The sequence below is a fragment of the Xiphias gladius genome, chromosome 22 (genome assembly GCF_016859285.1).
Source record: "Xiphias gladius isolate SHS-SW01 ecotype Sanya breed wild chromosome 22, ASM1685928v1, whole genome shotgun sequence".
NCBI classification, from domain to species: domain Eukaryota; kingdom Metazoa; phylum Chordata; class Actinopteri; order Istiophoriformes; family Xiphiidae; genus Xiphias; species Xiphias gladius.
The window spans coordinates 8,448,764-8,469,773 of record NC_053421.1 but is presented as its reverse complement, the minus strand read 5'-3'; the positions used below and the strand labels follow the sequence as shown (position 1 = coordinate 8,469,773).

The 21,010-nt window shown below is 39.3% G+C and overlaps 1 protein-coding gene across 1 annotated transcript; it reads right to left on the bottom strand.

Moving 5' to 3' along the window:
• Window positions 1-8,116: 8,116 nt before the first annotated feature.
• Window positions 8,117-19,764, bottom strand: LOC120783621 (DEP domain-containing protein 1B-like). The gene is made up of 11 exons (XM_040116709.1): window positions 19,603-19,764; window positions 18,385-18,650; window positions 18,096-18,240; window positions 17,289-17,416; window positions 17,062-17,192; window positions 16,917-16,964; window positions 16,240-16,380; window positions 15,939-16,105; window positions 14,430-14,606; window positions 10,279-10,461; window positions 8,117-9,929 (listed from the first exon to the last, which is right to left on the bottom strand). The coding sequence occupies exons 1-11, from the start codon at window positions 19,648-19,650 to the stop codon at window positions 9,765-9,767; spliced, it is 1,599 nt and encodes a 532-aa protein (XP_039972643.1). The 5' UTR covers window positions 19,651-19,764; the 3' UTR covers window positions 8,117-9,764.
• Window positions 19,765-21,010: the final 1,246 nt, after the last annotated feature.

Here is a 21,010-nt window from a genome sequence, read left to right as displayed (position 1 = left end):
GAAAAAAAAAAAAAACTACCATTGCCGCTGCCTGCATTTAAAACATATTTTGTTGTAAATATTATGGCACAGAAGCTGATATTCACATTTGCCTGTGAAAGCCTCACTCTGTATTTGGCTGTTATGCTATATTACAGTTTTCGGATTGTGTTGTGCTGTATGACTGAACCAGGCGGTTGGACATGTAAAGGTAGTTACTTGTTTTTCACCCTTTCTGGTAGCCATCTTTCTAACTACAAAAAATAATCTAACAGGATATCCTGTGGAATTGAATTCTGATGTTGTATGCCATATGTATGTGATGTGCCAAGCTTCCACACAGCAGCTTTACCTCAGTATATTCAAACTTGTACATTAAAACGAAAAAAATATGAGACCTTTAACTTGGACCTACAGTATCGAATAGTATATATATACATCTTTGAAGTTGTGAACCTGAAGGAATATGTTGCATCTCTTATTCGCTTTTTACCTGAAAAAGTATACAAATTAAGTTCAACGTGGGTTTTCAGCCTGAGGTTACGCAGCCATGTGCTATGGAGGGGAGCGAGTCTGCAGCAGCCTTTTGCAGCAGCAGCTATGACCAATTAACACCAGCTTCATCCAGAGAAGAGACACCAATCAGTGTAATCAGCAGACTCTTGTCCTCCCTGTCAGCGAGGATCTCTGATGTGAGTCAAGAACTATTCCCACAGGGCCGAGGAGGTGATCTCGATGACTATGGCAACTATAGCGCTGACTGTACAGATGGTGACACTCCTTCATTCCCACACAGGACTGAGGACACGTTTTCAAACGGGACACGTGAAGTTGCGAAGGACATGGCTATTTGTTGGTGAGATTGTGTTGGACGCATATGGCAATATGAATGAATTGAATTTCTCTGGCAATTGAAGTGTCCTTCAAAATACCAATACAAAGAGCACATGAACAAAATATTACTTTTTCAGCAGAAAATGCATTGGTTTTTTTTTTAACACTTTAGACTACAGCCCACAAATTACAGTGTAATTATTTAGTATAAATGGCATATCAATAAAATACTGGATGCATACCTATAGTGAGACAAATATTTGATTAAAGAAGACAGAGACAAGTGGCTAGAAAATAAGCTGGTAAACATTTGGTGTTTAAGAGGGATTTAGTAATAAATTACTATTAAAATCAGAATGTGTCCTTTGTCAGTCATCCAGTGTTCCCTGTAATTATATGGACCATTTGATTATAAAAGCACTAACAACGTAAAAAACGTTTATTTCTTTGTCCCTCCTAAATGCTAATTTGTTATCCTCTTATTCCCTTTACTTTTTTCTGTTGTACCTACCAGGATGTAGGTATGTATGAACAAAATATTTACACTTTAATTTGCAGGCTGTATTCTAAAGGGTTGCAATAATTTTGCAAAGACACCTTTCTGTACATTTTTTCAGGTTTTAAGCACTAAAACAGCTAGAAGATTTCTCTTTTAATGACATTTAAAAGAGTATGTGATTGCAAACACAAACACACTGGACATACTGTTGAGTGAGGACATGCAATAAAGGTGCTGTTTCTTGGTATAGGTTTTTCGTGCGGGATCCACATTCTTTTCAATTTTTATTTATTCATTCACTTAGATGATACTGTTTGTACAGCTTTTCAGTGCTTTATGCGTTTTCCTGATATCGTCCTGGTGTTTCTTTTCAACCTAGTGTCCTGTATTAATTCAGCAGTGAAATCAAATAATTTACCAGAATAGAAAAAAAAAAAAGATCATTTTCTTGTCTGTATAATCTTCTGTGCTTGAAATGCAACAAGTGAGAAACAGTTGTGTCTTTATGCAGTGCTACTTATATTATATAATTATAATAAACTCTGTAGCATTTCATTGAAGAAATCTTTTTATTCCATAAACAATACTTGCTTTGCATTTTCTTTTAACTTCCTCGGTCTTTCCTCACAAATGAAAATCTCTATAAAAGTTGTTCTCATGTCTCATTGAGCCCTTCAGTCATATAAAAGGAGCTTTTCTTCTGCCTCACCAATACAAAACCATAACCGTTATGTCCCTTACTGTCACAATGGGTTGTGGCCAAAAAGAAAGGAAATAGCTGTGTAGGTTCCCACCAGTCGGGTTCCCCTCAGAGTTAGGTTGTGTTGATTACACACTAGAGGAGTACATTTCCTGGCATCAAATCAACTCAGTGGTCCCTAAGAGGTCTGAGAAAATGGTCTGTCTTCCCATGATGCCTTGTACTTTAAATATGTAGCAAGAGGGGGTCTCTTTCAGGGCAGCTCTATTGACAAAGATGCCAATGGCCATGATTAAAATAGGCAAGAGTAAAAAAAAACTTTACTCAGATTCGATTTTACATGGGGAACAATCTCGAAGGAAGCATATCAGATACAGTTGGAGCTAGAAACAGCAGTTGTATCCACAGGTGCATGACTGAGATGAAATTACACAAGGGACATTTGGTTGTTGGCATGAAAATCAGGTCCAGAGGAAACAATGGACATGACTGCTTTTACCGTTAACATTTGAACATTCGACTAGAATTATAGTGAAACCACAAGGAATCAAACTGAGAACTGGAGATATTTTCTTTTTTGGGAGGACCTATTGTGTTAGTATAATGATTGTTATTTGCTGTATTGTTTCTGAGGTCAAGTAAAACAAAGTGTGTCAAATTTTCTAGCTCCTTATGACGGCATTTGTAAAGCACTAGTGTCACAGTAGTAACACTGCAGTTCAAATGGTATTTCTTTTTAGCTATGCCAACAGACTGGTTCTGAGGATAACACTGTTTATCTGTCAGTCATTGCTTGGGTCCGCACTGAAATATCTTAACAGCACTTACGTAGATGTATGTTTCTCTTACCGAAGTGTCGACAGCTGAGTTACAGCTGAGGGGTAACGTGGGCTCCAGGTTTCGACACGGAGGAACTGTCAGTTGTGATTCTGGCAATATTCTGCCTCACGGAGCTGCTAGTATGGCTGTAGGCTCTTCGTCTGGTTAATAACAAAATGTGCCATGGCAGCTAATAATAATGTCATTCTGCTTGCCTTCAGGTACATTGTAAAAGCAAGAGTAGTAGAAGCTCTGCTTAAAAATGTCACAGAGGACGACCTGTACTGAAAGCAAAAATGATCTCATCGGTTGACTTAACTTCAGTGGGATACATTTGTTAGTACCCTCAAACAAAAAAACACACACTTGCTTCCTTTTCCTCCACCCGAGGCTCAGTTGTGTCCACTGATAAAAATCATAAATCCATTTTATCCATTTAAATCCTTTTATGTTACATTCAGCTCTGATCTATTGCTCAATCAACTCAAACGTTCACCTGGAAAACTCCTTTTTGTCAGCACACAGTAAACACCGAGGCACCGAACACACTGTGAATTGTGCCTTGGCCACGTCTAAGCACATTTTGTCTTTGATTTACTTATGCAGATGTGTGCTTTGTATCCAAAGTTTGCAGAGATCATGACGTGCTTAATGGACGCCTCCTCTCTACCTAAGCCTGAGTCACACAGTGTGTGACGGTGGATAACTCCCACCACAGTGTGCTCTTTCTGTGACTGCTATCCGTTATTCTCTTATGGCTATTTATGTAATAACCCCCTCTGAGCGGTGCACCTCAACAGTAGCAAAAAGCCACGGAAATCTGAACTAGAATGAAACTAGGCAGTGGGTTTAGCTGACTGCTTGCTTTCCAAAATCGTGAATACATGAGCATGAATGAAACAGACATCAGTGCCACTTAGAGTAATGATTTTTCCACGATTTCTTCTTGGCCATTCAGGTTTGCCTGTTACATCAGTCGGGGGGCTGCAGCGACAGAAGAACTATGGCTCTTACTGACGTCAACGTGATCACATTCCTGCCATAAGAGCAGCTCTGCCTCTGATGAACACTTGTAAAACAAAGTGTGCGAGAGTAAAATTACCCCTACAGCTTGGGATTAACGGTACAGTAGAGCTGCAAGGAGTTAACGAGTCATAACTCTCATTTTATTCAAAACTAATTAACTGATTTTGCTATCAAAAGAAATACAATCAGGAAGAATAGGGGGGTAACATCATCATCATCTCATCGTGTTTTTAGGCATAAATTACATAATGCTTCTTTATTTCTTTCTTCTGAAGGATAGACATATTACTACTTATCCTTAAATCCCACCTTGAGACTGGCAGTGTTTTTTATACCACAAGGGGATAAGAGACGAAAAGCCCTCGCCGCAAACAGCAGAAAAACACTCCCCCGAAGCAGTGATCAACATCTAGACTTAAAGATCACTCACTCAGTCACCGGTTCATAAGAAGTGTGTTGCTCACTCTAACCACGTCCAGACAGCGCTGCCTCATTTATTCTGAATTGGCTGTTATCTGGCTCACGTTGATGGAGCGAGAACGCGTTCAAGTTCAGCCTCACTGCGCAGCGGTGCAGACTGGAGATACAATATCAAAATAGAGAGAACAGGTCACCCGTTACCAAGTGTGTGTGTGTGTGTGTGTGTGTTGCTGCATTCAACCTTAACCCTAAAATTATTATTTAATTTGCATGTAAGCATTCATTTCCTGAAATTGACGCATTTCGAGGCAAGCTGTTTTACCACAAACACTGTTTAAAAAAAGTCTATTCTCTTCCTAATTTTCCATAAAACTGTGTGAACTGAATAACTTACTTTTCTTCGCCTTTGTGTTCGCACAATTCTCTTCTCACGATTGACAGTAACATATGATGCATTCAGCCGTCTGAAAGCCAGTTCTACTCTCTCTCTGCCGAGCAGGTGAACGTCACACTGTGAATATTTGAGCTCTTGTGTTCGTGACCGAAGCATGATTAGTGGAGACACGGTTAATCAACATGTAAAAAATGAGAATCGGTTAGGAGATTTTTGCTACATTTAGAATAATAGGGGATTTAAACTTAAAACACCATGCATCTGCTGCTGGCAGAAACAAACTACAATCTAGGAGCAGCAGTAAAGTTAATCCAACAAATTCATGTCGGCAGTGCTAGGAAAACTGGCAACCAATATATTTTTTTTTTTTACATACTTTTCTGCACTTGATAGTGGATATTGTCTCTCCCTGTGTTGCACTGCTTTCAGGTCGCTGTGATGGTGTGCCACGTGGGCACTGCAAGAACCCTTACAGAGTGACAAACCAATTACCACAGCTACATGTCTATTCCCAGAAAGGCATTAGTTAAACAGCACAGGCTTTCCTAACTGGAGAGAATGGGCTGAGTCGCTAACACATAATACCAAGAAATGTTAAATGTGCACATGCGACCTCAGAAAAATGAAGTGAAAGAATGTGAAAAGTAAACATTTAGTTTAATTTCCTCATAGAATGAATTGTAAACGCTCTATTTGCAATCCAGCCTGCGTCAGTGAGTGAAAATGGAGCACACACAAAAACTGCACGGACGTGGACAGAACATGCAAATGTTCTGAGAGTGAGGACCCCAGCCTAGCTATGACCACAAGACCCAGTAACCACTGCATTTAGCACCGGCGTTTCAGCCAGGGTGGGGAAACACTAGCAAAAAATGCAGAATTAGTCAGTCAGTGTTGATAACAGTAATTAGGAAAATTAGATTTTTGTGACTGAGCGGCCTGGAAAATGACATTTTCTCAGCACTCAGGGTTGTCTCTCAAATATGGTTTAGTCAATTAGCAAAAAGAGGTCCTCTCAGCAACACTTGAAGATCAGTTATGTTGAGTGACCATCAACGGGATTCAGGGCAGTGGGGCATGCTGGTAACATAATTCTTGATGCATGACAGCGAATTGGCTGCTTTGTATTCAGGTCAAGTTTTGCACACTGTGACTACAAAGCCTGAAGAGGTCATTGATGATAGGGTTAATTCCCTCTCCTTCACTCCGCTGTTGAGACATCAGCTGTTCCCAATCACCCTGAATGGAACCCTTACAGTACTATCTGCAGGCACATCGGCTGGAATATGAATGCACTGATAATACCTGAAGCAAATGACCACAGACCTCTCCACATCTGGGTTATTATAGTTATGTCATAATTTCACAGGTTTTTCATATTTCCACATCATTAATTACAGATGATGACTTCCAGAGATCCATTAGTCCGCTACTAACTGACGCCTCTTTAACTGAGATCGGCAATCGTTAAGTGATAGCTTAATTATAGGTATAGTAGTTCAGTAGCTTCTTTAAAATGCGTGGTGCTATAATGACACCAAACGGAGCGGAGCAATCTTTAAAAGATCTTCTTCCATGTTGTCTGAGGCATGTGTGCATTTGGCCTTAGGGTCACCGAGTGGTCCTCAACCTTTGATTCCGTTCAGACACACAGATGCTCAAAAGAATGAGGCTGTTCAAAAACACATAAGTGGACAGGAATGGCTGCAAATTAAGGTGAAATTGCATCCATGGGAGTTGAAAATGTTTCAAATGAAACAAAAAAATTAGTGCTTAGCCTGAGGCTTTATGATTTCAATTCATGAACTTATGCAGAGGCAAACAAAGAGACAGCAAAAACACTCAACTGTCAGAGTTCAGGCAAATTGTACAGCGTGAAAATCTGCCCTGCATTTAGTGTTAATACACCTTTGGTTACTGAGCTCTAGGCAAATTTGATTATGTATTGCAGGCTTTGTGTATTTTTAGCTACAGTGTGGCTCTAGGGATGGCAGTGTTGGTGATCGGACCACCACTTTGGCCCTGACTGAACTATGTTAACAACTATTGGATGGATTGCCATGAAATTTTGCACATTCGTGGTCCCAGAAGATGAATCGCTCTGACTTTGGTGATCCCCCGACTTTTCCTCTACTGCCCCCATGTGGTTGACGTTTTTGTTTTTAGTGAAAATTCCGGTGACTGTTAGATGGATTGTCATGAAACGTGGTACAGACATTCATGTCCACCTCAGGATCAACTGTAAGAACTTTGGTGATCCCTAAGCTTTCCGTCTCGTGACATCATCAAGTTGAATTTTTTTGTGCAATACTTTGGCTTATGACCTAACTATTGGAATTCCCATCAGCCTCTGCTGTACTTTTATTTGGTGCTAATTAGCCTGCTTATAAGCTAAATATAAGACGTCAAACGTGATAAACAATATATGAGCTAAAAATCAGCATTTTAGCAAGCTTTTATTAGCATTTAGCTCAATGCACCGCTGTACCTAAGGTATGCATGCAGGATCTCAAAATTTCCGACATTGACACCCCTAAGTGGTAGCATCAGAAAGACACTGTGGCAAACAATATATGCCTGAGGGTACTGTGGCGAATGCAATGTTTCATTGTTCTAACAAACTTATCATCAGAATAACTTGAAAGATGCTACCAATGCACAAAAAGTTTATATACAGTGGCGTCAACAGTATGAATCATCATACTGGTGGTGAGGACGTATGTGGGATGGTGAGTTAGACGTTTTCTTTCCACCCCTGTGTACAAGCCAAAGTGTCTACCATGTGGGATGTTTTCTTGTGAAATCATGCAGGTGTCAGCTGCTGACTTGAAAACTCTTTTGCTGTGTCACACTAAAGCATTTCTACTCCCAACTGCAGCTAAACATTTGACTGTCCCTCCACCTCCCTGGGGCTTCATATAATCTCTCTTATGCAGTGTATTTACCACCAGTTGAAAGCTTTTTGTGTGCATGAAGCAAGGAGAGAGAAGATATAAGATATAAAATTGAAACTGTATCTCACTTTTTCATTCTCTAGCACTTGTCTGAGAAAAATGTACATTGCTTTATAAAGTGTGGCATATTATATCTTGTCTGATAATTGTCTAAAGCAGTATTCAAGGGCCTGCTCTATGCTGGTGTCCCCTTTTGTATTTTATTTTATTGTATTGAATAACTATGATGTGTATTCCACAGAACCATTCAGACTCCCATTCCATTGAGGTAAAGCTCCTAAAACTACCACTGCCGTAATGCCATAATAGTTGATTGATTTAATTAATTTAAAATGTTATGTTGATAAAATCATACTTTTCAAAGTTAAATGTTGCATTCATTTTTGCTGCTGTATCATCCCTCATCGATAACAACTAATAACCCTGAAAAAGAGGACAAAAGAGTTACATTTTTGCCAATTACAGTTTTTATAGGAAAATCAGCATCAACATGAATTCACTTTTATCCAGTTGAATTTTTTCTAGTACAGAGCAGCATTTCAAGTGTAACAGTTATTCCAGCATTATTGCATTTGTTCAAGAGCATTTATGAAAATCCAAACAGAAATATCAGCACTTAATCATTATAAAAATAAAACAATTTGATGTCACAAATTAAGTGAAAACAACCTGATTGACATGACAAAGAGCAGGGAACAGAAAATGATGATAAATACATTGAAAACACTGAAAAAAAGAGGATCTGAGACATTGAAATATGTACCAATCAAGAAAATAGTTCTTATATACAGAATAAAACCAACAAGTAAAAACATGGAATGAATTAAGAGTGCACATACAGTAATCAAGTACGGTGTAGGGAGGGTTTGGAGAGAGAGGGCTGTGACAGTTTGCAGCACATCATATACTTCTATTGCTCCTTTCTTCCTTTTTCTGAGAGCAGGTTTCAGGATATCGGCGTTATAAAAAACTATTTAATGTAGTTTTACATTTTTTACAGCAATTTTCACCCATGTTTTTTTGGACTTTCCCTCATTTGATATGATTTGTGTTGTAATTACAAATGGATTTATCATCTGAAGTACAACTACAGCTTCTCATTTATGTAACATTTCACATACACTCCCTTCCTGGGCAAACCCTTGATATGTTCACTGACATTAAGTAACTGTTTAACTGACAAACACAAACATATATTTATGTTTACAGCACCATTAGGACCACTCCACATTGAAAAGTAATCATGAAATGAATCTTTGCTTTACAAGAGCTCATGAAATTACATGTTTGAAGGCCAATTAGAACCAACACTGTGCCTGCAGTACAGTATAAAGTACAACAATATAAAAGTGTATATCAATATTAATGCACTTTGATCATTAATATTTCACAACCTATAATGTTAAAATCTAATAAACCATTAAAATTTTTGAAATGCAGTTCATTCAAATCAGCTACTTTATATTCTGTTTTTAGTATGGTGGCCCTGTATTTGGTTGCATTTTCTCACTTTTCAGAATTTTTTCTAAATGCTGTGCATGAGTTGTCAAATTGGTGGAGATGTTTTGATATTTTGCTTGTGTTTTGTCTGTTTTTGTGTTTTCCTAGTCTGCAGTGTGTCAAGCTCTCAGGGCCACACTAAATTACACCTTTCTACCATCCATTATTTTAGAAGTAGAAAAATGGAGCAATACACAATTTTAGGACAGCTATTAGAGATTATTTTGAGAAACATCAGTGGTTCTTTTACTGTTAGTAGATGTTTCCTATATTTTTTCAAGTTTTCTAGCAACAATAAGTAGAAATGTATTTCTTAAACGGTCAGTTCACCCATCCACATTCACTGTATGTAGTATTAGTTAGAAGTTAAAAATAGTTGCAAATGTTCCACAACCACAACCAAACTATCGGCATGGCTAGAAACCACTAGGAGTAAGTGGGATATCTCTTATTATGTAATTTGAGCGAACTGACCCTTTAAATGCCTTTAATTCAACAGTGCTACAAAGTCAAATTCATTATTTTTAAATACAAACTGTAGTGGTTAACCAACAGTACCAAAACTGTGGCCAGAGCATCATTACAGCCACATTCCTCCTTGTCTCAAAACCGTGAGGGTGATATGCCAGTGGCAACAGATCATGCCCTAAAACTCCAGCTCCTCTGAAAAGGTTGGAAGGGTTTCTTGATGTTGAAGAACATGAGATGAGGTTTGAGTCGAGGGGTTTTCTCAGGTATGAAAGCAGCTTTGCTCTCTTCAGTGGGAAATCGATTGTGGTAGACTTCTGGGTACGACCTCTGGAACTGAAAAGTGAAGTTTATGAAATCTTTACTGTACAGTATTTTGGTTATCCAGCAAATACTGTATTTAGACTTTTACTATTTTTGTTACACAACATGTGTTAATCTTTTCTTGAATTTGTGCTTTTTATACTGCTTACTTTCACCTCTTCAGGCCTCTAAAAACCCTTCAAATTAAAAAAAAAAAAAATTGGAGATTTGAGAAAAAAAAAAAAAAAAAGAATAGCTCTCACTCTTTGGTTAAAATGGATTGTGTGACTTTAATCTTGTGAGGATGCACAGGAGGTTGGATCTACATTTAATGGAGTTTTTCTACTTTAAGATGTATCTTTTTCAAAAAGCATAGGCATACCTGTTTTAGCCTTTTTCTTTTGTCCTTGGCAGGGAGTTCTTTGTCTGCAATCAGGCCTTCCAGCAGCTCCTGCAGTGGGGTCTGGGTACCTATCACCTTCTGCTCCTCAGACTCCACCCTGCTAATCTGTTTACAAAACGCTGGAGATGTGCTGAAGTCAGTATCTGAACCCGCATATTTGATCTGATGGAAGACACAGAGGAAATGGAATTCCATTAGGAGTAATGGATTTAAAATTGCCAACCATCTGTCTAACTGTAAATGTGGGAAAACAGAAAATAGTGATACACTGGTGTTACACAAACTATCATATTCTCAATATGTGCATTCCTGTTTCTTAATAAATAAACAAAGAGTTAAAAGAAGTAAATTCCTTAACAGTTTTATTTACAATATCATCATCATTAAAAATATCTACTACTACGGAAATAAACCTATCATGTGCCCACAGTAGAAATGAAGGCCAGAAGTTCTTCAGCACATATGGTGCAAATATACAGCCAGTAACCTGAAGCTACTGACTTATCCGATTAAATGGTGTACAAACCCCCCCCCCCAAAAAAACCAAAAAAAACAAAACATATCAATCTGTGACATTGACTCTTTTTTTTTCTCCATTATTTCGTAGTTTTACACCACCACAATGGATCTGAAACAAAGCCATCAAGATGTGACTGAAGTGAAGACTTTCAGCTGTAATTCAAACAAAAATATCACATTAACCATTTAGGAATTGCATACCACATCATCTGTCAAACATGGTGGAGGCAGTGTTATGGCATGGGCATGTATGGCTGCCAATGGAACCAGGTCAATGGTGTTTATTGATGTGACTGCTGATAGAAGTAGCAGGATGAATTCTGAAGTGTATAGGGCGATACCATCTGCTCAGATTCAGCCAAATGCTGCAAAATTGATTAGACAGTGCTTCACAGTACAGATGGATAATGACCCAAAACATACTGTGAAAATAACCCAAGAGCTTCTCAAGGCAAAGAAATGGAATATTCTTCAATGGCCATGTCAGTCCCCTGCCCTCAACCCAATTGAGCATGCTTTTCACTTTCTGAAGACAAAACTGAGGGCGGAAAGACACACAGAAAAGCAGCAACTGAAGGCAGCTGCAGTAAAGGCCTGGCAAACTCAGCATTTGGTGATGTCCATGGGTTCCAGACTTCAGGCAGTCATTGACTGCAAAGGATTTTCATCAAAGTATTAAAAATAATCCTTATATTTATAATTATTTTGGTTTGTCCGATTACTTTTGAGCCTCTCATTACCCCACAATGAAAAACAGAAAACAACATTTTAGAAATTTTTGGTAATTTATCAAAAAGGCAAAACTGAAATATCACATTGATCTAAGTATTCAGACCCTTTGCTATGATAATTGAAATTTACCACAGGTGCCTCCCATTTCTCTTGATCCTCTTTGAGATGTTTCTGCACATGTTTTCTGATCAAAACATTTCAGCTGCATTGAAGGTTCCCAAGAGCAAAGTGGCCTTGATTCTTCAATAGAAGACGTTTTGAACAACCAGGACCCTTGCTCAAGCTGGGCACACAGTCAAACTGAGCAATCAGGGTAGAAGGGCCTTGGTAAGAGAGGTGACCAAGAACCCAATGGTCACTTTGGCTGGTCTCAAGAGATCCTGTGGGGAGTTGGGAGCAACTTCCAGAAGGACAACCATCACTGCTATACTCCACCAATCTGGGATTTATGGCAGAAAGCCAGCCGGTAGCCTCTCCTCAGTGAAAGACACATGCAAGCCACTTGGAGTTTTCAAAAAAGCACCTAAAGGTGCTGGTCTGATGAAACCAAGATTGAACAGTTTGCCTCATTTTTAAGTGTCATGTCTGGAGGAAACCAGGCAATGCTCATCACCTGCCCAATACCATCCCAACGGTGAAGCATGGTGATGGCAACAACATGCTGTGGGGGTGTTTATCAGCAGCAGGGACAGGGAGATTGGTCAGAGTTGATGGAAAGCTGAACAGAGCAAAGTAGTGAGATATCGTTAATGAAAACCATCAGGACAATGACCCTAAGCACACAGCCAAGACAATGCAGGAGTGGCTTTGCACTACTCTGTGAATGTCCCCGAGTCCCCATCCAACGTTACTGAGCTTGAGAGGATCTGAAGAGAAAAATGGCAGAAAATCCCCAAATCCAGTTGCACAGAGCTTGTTGTATCATTCCCGAGAAGACTCGAGACTGTAATCGCTGCCAAAGGTGCTTCAATGCAGTAACGAGTAGAGGGTCTTAATATCAATGTGATATTTCAGTTTTTCCTGTTTAATAAATTTGTAAAAATTTTTAAAATTCTGTCTTCACTTTATCATTACGGGATATTGAGTGTAGATTGATGAAGGAAAAAATGAATATAAACGATTTCAGCATAAGGCTGTGAAGAAATACTTTAATTTAATTTAATTTAAATTTTTTCTCATGCTCTTATGTATTAATGATTGTTTTTCACATTAACTGACAGAAACACCACTCACCTGTGAAGGAAACAATACTTAAGAGCTACCTTTTGTTTCTTACTAAAAGATGCTCTCGGCAGCTTTGTGAACTGCTCTTAAACCTGCAGTGCTGAACGTTTGTCTCCCCCTTCTGGCAGTGAAAGTAATTACACAAACACCGTTAAATACAGAGAAATTTCCACAGTTCCAAGACAACTTATTATTTAGGTAAAGTAAATAGCTACAGAGCCTACTCCAAATATTTTACAAACGCCAACCTGTCCCAGAGCAGGAAGGCAACATCCATGTCTGCCCTCACCCTTCTCTTCATTCAGCGCTTTCCAAAAGCCACACCAATGGTAATCCACGTTTGTTCTCCCTGTTGTTTCGCTTACTTTTGCAGACTGTAATCATCCCTCTGAACACCAAGTTTCTTCATCTGGAGCATCAGAAACTTTTCTTAGACGTTTCCTAGGTTTTTCAGCCATATGCTCTGCCATTTTCCTAGTTTCTTTAGCGTACTCCATTGCTGTCGCTACAAATGTTCCCCTCTTCAGCTCTGACAAACTTGCTGGTTGATGTAAAATGCATCGCTACTGGTGCGCAGCACGGGAATGTCGCGACAGACACCAGATTTAAAAATGTGGTATAATGCGAAATACAGAGATTTACCTGGCGCTGATAGGCCTTGTACGAACTCGATTGGCAAGGGATTTAATCTAACAGATGTTCATTTATATGTAAAAGTCCCCCCTTAGTTAGGAAGTTTATTGCCACTTAGGAGGACTCCTAGTGGTAAGATAAGGTCCTTTGCTAATACAGCCCCAGATGCTGAAATGTCACGAGTGACTCTCTTTGCCCACAGATCAGCGTTTTCTGTTGAATATTTGTATACCCCATGCTGGACGGAAAAGAAGTTATATTCCCATTTTTTTACTTTAAGAAATGCTATTACAGTTAGTATAGGGTTACAGGTTTAAAAACAGGTTTACCTTGAAGCAGTGGGAACTAAAAATGGATGAAACCCTATGGACTGTGGCCCTGTTTCTGTCATTTATATTGTTTCCCATAGCAACAGATACAAACCCAATTCCCAGATCATTGGCATTCAGTGCAGCAGTGACAGTATTGTTGTGAAATAAGAGAGTTGCATTTTCATTTAATATTATTAATGTTTAAACTAAAATCTATATAAGTCCTCCATGACTAGTGCCACTCATCTTTTCATATAGTCAATTTAATTTCATCTCATGATTTATCTACAATGCTGACCAGCTGCTCTCACCTCCATTCTTGTTGCAGCTCTCTATCACAGATCACAGTTTACCACAGAAGCAAATGCCAAGAGGCAATTTTGCCAGATGGGACACTAAACGCACAACTAAACACAGTGACAGGACATTTAGAGGCTCAAGCTACTGAGACAAGTGGTCTCAACACATTAACATTGAAATGTATGTAATTTCTGGATTTTATGTGATTTTAATTGATATCCAAACATGCATGTGACTGTACCACTTTTCCACACTTAGTGCTTGGCAAGATGATGAACCAATCTAGCACATTTTCAGGCTTATGGAAGGGAACAGATGCAACAGGAAATGGCTACATGTGACTATGATGCAAAGAGCAGTGGGAGCTTGTTTAATTTGTTAACAGATTGTAACTTCATAAAGTTTACTGACCTGAACTCTTTTGAGATGGGACAGGTGCTCCTCAACCTGGCATCGCAGCTTGGAGGGAACTTGGAAGATGGTGTTGTGGTGCTCCATCATGAAGGTCACCAGTTTGGTGGCCAGCAGCTCGTCCAAGTCCATCTCATCTACCGAGCCCAGAACGCAGGGAGAGAACATCTGCACCATCTGGACGGAGACCACAACAAGAGATGGATTAGAAACCAGCTTCCAGCTACACTATACTCATTACACTACAATAATATTGGGGATGTATGCAGTGAAAGCAACTTCTTGTGTCCTCAGGTGACCTAATTAAAGGACTTTGGTCACAAGATAACAGTTGCAGGCATCAGGCATAGCTATGTAAATGAAACTTGAGTTTAAAAATTTTATTCACAGATATCTGTTCCCAAGGTCAAGAAAGAACCTTCTTGCTCAAACATAATATTCAGTTTTTGCTGGACTAAGGTTCCAGGATGGCCATGAAGACTAAGTATACTTGATGTGTTTAACACACTGGAGCAGAAAACACACAATACATTTTCCTGACATATTCCTTCTGATGTGGCAGTTTTCAGTCCGCAATTTTCTTGCAAAAATTTCCTTTTTTCTTTAGGTTTTCAGTGACTTTATTTGTAGCATCTTCTCTGTATGTAGTGAAATGAGTGTTATAAAGTATCCTAGTTCCCCTGGCCGAGTGTGCCCTGTACTATTCCCTAGATAGTATTTTCTAGTGTGTCATGCATCTGTGGAGAGTAGTGCGAGTCCAGAACTGTTGTGGCTGCAAAGTTTGCAGTGAACGTGAAGTGTATCCCTGAACACATCACACTTGATTTTCACTAATAATATTCAACTTGCCTATAGTGGACCAAATTGAGGAAGGTAGAGATGAGAAAAACAAGTAACAGAAGAGAGAAATTAATCTTTATGACAACCTTTCCCCACAGATAGCAGCTGTTTAGTATCTTTGCCTTCTGCTCATACATACATCAAATGATCTATCTTTAAGTTAATCAGCATCAGCACTGAGGTACCTCCGTTCTTCAAAGATGATGGTACGGACAACTGTTAACTTTAAACACTGTATGTCTCTATAATTAATATTGTATAGGGATAAATAGTAAGCATTATGTAGTTGGTGCACAGTGTACATACTGCAGGGCTTTTTTCTGAATCTATCCAAGTCGCATCATACAAGATATTACTCTGTCTTGCTATGTCTACCATATGTGCAGATTCAGACTGCCCCATATTCTGAGCCACCTGTTTTGCTTCCCTGTCCCTCCCCCTCCCCCAAGACTGTGTCAAAGAACTGTTCATCTTACATAAACCACGATACGACAATACTACAAATTATAGCCTGAAAACCTCTCTTACACAGTATCAATGTTTTAACTTACAAGCTTTATAAAGGGAGTGTTAATTGCAACAACATCATATATGCAGTATATTGTCTGCTCAAAGTACTACTAGAAAGTAGTACAAAGACATTTAGTGAAAAATTATAGCAATTTGTACCAGTGTGCGGGTAGCAATGGTGTCATTGAGTGGAGGCAAGTGGGGATTCTGGCAGACCCGCGCCATGAGACGCAGTAAAAGCTGGAGGCGTCTTCGGTTGGGCGGTGGCAGTAAAAGAGAGCTGACTTGAAGAGCCTCCGTGGCTACCTCCTGCTCCTGTAGCAGACCTGCAGAGATATGAAGAGAGGAGGATCTTGCTCCTGAGGGCCAACATATAGCCTAGCCAAAATGAAAACCAGCAAATGTTCATCTCTAGCAGTGAACAAATATTAGTTTCAGATCCACATGGTGAAGTACTCACTAAGAATGTTGACAAAGACGTCGTATAGATGGAAAGTCAGCAGAGGTTCTTTGAGTCTCTGAAAATAATCTGCTACTGTTCTCAGAACATCCCTCTCAAAACCCGGGTACACTGGCTGTTTGGATTCATTGCCATTAGGCCCTGAGAAAGAAGACAAATGCAGTTCTCCTTAGTGCTCTTCACAAGGAATGAAAAACAACAGCAAATATACAGATAACCCCAGTTAGTTAAACACATCCACATAAATACATAAGGTATAATGACACTTGAGATTTTATGGCACAGGTGCGCAAACTAAGGCTGCAACTAACGATAAATCTGCTGATCATTCTCTCGAATAATTAATACAATGCCAGAAAACAGTGAAAAATATCCATCACAGTTTCCTAAAGCCCAAGGTGACGTCCTCAACTTGCCTGCTTTGTTCAACTAATAGTCCAATATACAAAAAAATATTGAATTTACTATCTCATGAGACTAAGAATAGTAACAAAAATAGCTTTTAGCTCAAGTTTACAGACTGCATTCTTGTCATTTTAGAAGTTTTACCTTGGTCCTTCAGGTATTTGTGTCAACTGAAAACTAGATGTTGAACCAATCACAAAGCAGATGGTGATTTTTTTTATTTTATTTTTTTAAACATAAATGTTTAGAGTCAGTACAAAATGTATACTCACAGTTTGCGAGGCATTTCATCGCTGATACCACCCAATAGGGCATGTCCTCTGGAGATGCAAAAGGAAATAGGTGAGTCTTAATATTCATTTAAGGTGCAACAAAGAAACAAAGTTGTTCTTCCAATTGTGAATCAATGCATTATACCGGCTTTGTTCTCCATTACGACTATGCCCGCCTTATTAACACTGAACACATTGTGAACAATGTGCTTTCCGTTCACACGTGTGGGGCTTAACATTCCATCCAATGACTTTAGGCCCAGCACTCTCTGTAAACTAAAACAGAAGAATTGGAATCAAATAGCCAGAAAAAAACTACAAACAGCATGAACAGTGGGAGTGTTCCATAAGTAATGTAAAAGAGTTACATACTGTGAAATTGTCATCGATTTCCAGATGTGGTCCACTTGTTTTGGAGTAATCTCTTTCCTGCGTATGAGCTTGCATTCATGCACATCCCCGATAGCTACACTATGCCTTTTATTCCACAAATCGGAAGTCTGACCAAAAAGCAATGAAAGAAAAAGTTTGTTTTAAATTTACACTAAGGGTGTGGGGGGGGGGAATCAGAGTAATAATCATATAAAACAGTCTTGTTATGTATTCAAATAAAATGAGAACCTAATTAATCCTACCTTTGTAAAACTTTGTAAAGATTTTTGGGTTATTGCTGACATTGTGTCAGAGATGGTGCTGTGTGATGTTAACCCTATTTTGAATTTCAGACTGTACAACAACTTATTCATTGTTGAACAGGAATTAACTACATTGTAAGGTGTGCGGTGTCTTCCATTTTTTCCTCCATATATGTAAATGTGGTGGACAAACTGTTAGAACATCCTTAAATATAATGCTGTCAAACACAGCAGAGCCTGAGTCACCAAAGACACAACTAATGTATCAGTCTGAAGAAAACTGAAAACTCGAAGTAAGGGAGTATTGTATTTGTTGGGCTCTTTTACTGCTTTACATTACACTGAACATTTCTTTTAATTTTTCAGTGTAACTTTGAGTAAAGGATGTTGTAAATGGCAGTTTACATTAGTAATTTAAACAGCAGAGACACTTGAAATGATCTCATCTTGCCATTTGCTTTCTATGAAGTTTGCATATCCTTCAAGCACTGTATGAGTCAAAGGAAACACAGGAGGGGATGAAATATCTTTGTCTCTTTCTCACCATGACAGCAGATTTCAGGGGCGCAATGTTTTCCTGCTGAGGCAGTTCTTCATAGTCATCCCAGCGGATGAGTCTGGGCAGGTCACAGCTGTCTCTCAACAGAGGCCTTGTTGGAAAAGACTTCAGAGGAGACAGTGTGGGGAACCTGGAGAGGAAAAAACAAACAAAAAAACAAAGAGCACTGAGCTCAGCCGAAGGGGGGAAAAAAAAGGCATACTGAAGATGCAGCAACAATACCTCGCAGTGTTTCCAGTGACAAGAATAACAATACAGGATGACAAAGGACTACCTGTACAGATGGCCATTGTCTTCAAAGTCCTCTGTCCCGTGGCGTCCTTTAATATCTTCAATGACATGGGCCTTGAGGAACTTGCTGAGCAGCTGCAGAGTCTGGTAGCGAGTGACTTCAGGCCCAAAGTTGTAGTTGCGCCTCAGCAGCTCATGCAGGTAGTCCACAGCCTCGGATCCCGTGAAACTGCAATCATAGTAGCGGAAGTGTGCCCAGTGCCTTCTCAGCGGCATGCCTCCACGGAAGAGTTTAATGGTTTCATTCCACTGCACAACAGGGTGAAATACGAGAGTAAGCGGTGAGAACTGCCGCAGGATGTCGCATAAAAGATCGGATAGAGTGGTTTCCTAGGCGTTCTGTAACCCAGCATATTTCGTGAGGGTTGCAATCAATCTAGTGTAATTAGATATGGCATGTAAACATTCCACTAACAGCATACTGTAGATAACAGCATTTCCTGCATTCACCAAGCCCCTGTTTTCAATGTTAATAAGGCTGATTTGGACGTTTTGATGTGTATATGTGGGGCTGCGTTCCTGTATTCTGATAGCAAACCCAAGGAAAACACCATTATGTAAAACTGTATGGATAAAACGATACCAAGGCTGCCCTGAAACATCTCTATCTACTCTAGACGCAAAAAAGCAGGCAGCATGTATAACAGAAAAGCAGAACATTATCTCCTAATAGTGCTTACTTTTAATGTAAACATTTAGGCATATACTTGTAAATGGGGTGATTAGAAATACCAAGTAACACTTCTAACGTTATGTAGTTCTGACAGTCCCATCAACATGGACCATTAAAGTCCACATCGTAGGGGCAGAGCCACATTTTTTATCTACAAAAAAAGGCTGAGTCGATGATTCTTCTAAGAGGCTCGCGTTACCATACTTTTGGTGCTATCTGGGCCCCACTTTTTTGGCTGAAGACGAGACTTAAAACGCTTTAACTCCGTATCTGAGTGTACGATGATGCACGTAACTGTCAGCTAATTACTTTACCTGGCGTTAAACTTTCGACAAGTTTAAGCTAAACTGTGAAAGTGTGTTACCGCTGTCACCTGCTTATTGCCATTATAAAAGATATCAGTGTAACCTAAGGTACCGAGACACATGAACGAAACCCTTACACATTCACACTCTTGCCATTAAGAGTTAGCGTAAAGCTTTAACCATCACACTGGCCGTGCCTCACTAACGTTACCAACAGACTCACCAGCTTCGTCGCCCGGTACGGACCCGGTCCGATGACTTTACCTTCCATTCTGATAGTAAAAACCCACTTCACTCGTGTGAAAACATTGGGGTATAAAACGTTTATGAGCTTTTCCAACGCTTGAGCTGCAGATGTCAACAGAAACGTTGCTGGCAACTTTGAATCTCCTGCGTCACATCATTTGAACAACGTGATTAGACAGAGCGTTGACCACGTGACCGACAGGAATGCTGCGTTCATGAGCGGATGTGGCAACAAAACAAACCATTTGCCGCGGGTGGTTGTAACAAGAACAATATTCGTATTATTATATATTGTTATATATTAACGATAATAATTAAATTTTACTATATCGTTAGCAGCTTTTCATTTACTCCCAGACCCCCCACTCCCATATGCCTTCATTTAAAACTGGTCTGCAAAGATAAATAAATGTATTTGTAAGTTTTGATATATTTGCCTCTGTCTCTCAGGACAGACTTAATACAGACTTAACCAAGTCCCGTAGGGGTCATCTGTTCATGTAGACACTCTTGCTAAAAGCTAGCATGTAACACCAAAGTAACTGTCTGATATCAAATCCAGTTTGCCAGGACAATTGAAATACATATCTGAAAAAAATGATAGAATTACTTCAGAGAGATCGTAAGCATGTCAGTATTAGCTGTTTATTCAAAATATCCTGTGAGTCCGTCAACCCCGTAGAATTTCTAAAACAACAATGCACCTCTAAGCATCTCTGGTAGGAGTTTGATTATGGGGGATATCAGTACTCCTACATAAACATCAAGCAGATCCACATGATCTTTATTCCAAAGTCTGTAATTAAGTGGCTCTGGTTAGTATCAAAATACACTTGCTATATTAGTCAGTTGTAAGTTAGGATCAGTGACAATAACACAATCCATTTATAGTGTGTAAAATCCAACGTTTATTGCTTCAAGTCACACAAGCCCTTAAACTGATGATAAGGCCATATTTAGCTCCACAGTGCTTGAAAAGCAAAATATACTCAAATGCCAAGCAGGAGGTGACGTGATGTTTTAATAGAACCCACGTTTCAGGTTTCTGGATAGAAAGCAAGTCTGACAGGAAGGTGTAAAGGGAATTACAGTAGAGTAAGAAAAAGGAAATAATTGCAGAGATGACCTTCTCCAGATCTGTGTAGGATCGCTGTGGTTAATAATTGAAGCAGTTCATAGCTCTCCAGAGGATGACTGCAGCACCACTATACCCTACTATCCAAAATTTAAATTGGAATAAATCAAGATACACCCGGGGCACAGTTGCCGGTTTTACAGTTTTCCAGATAACTCTGTCAACCTTTTTCTTTAAGCAGGACCTTGTTCTCACAAGGACAACATCCTAAAACACGTATGTTTGAATGAATACTTATGAATATTATGTT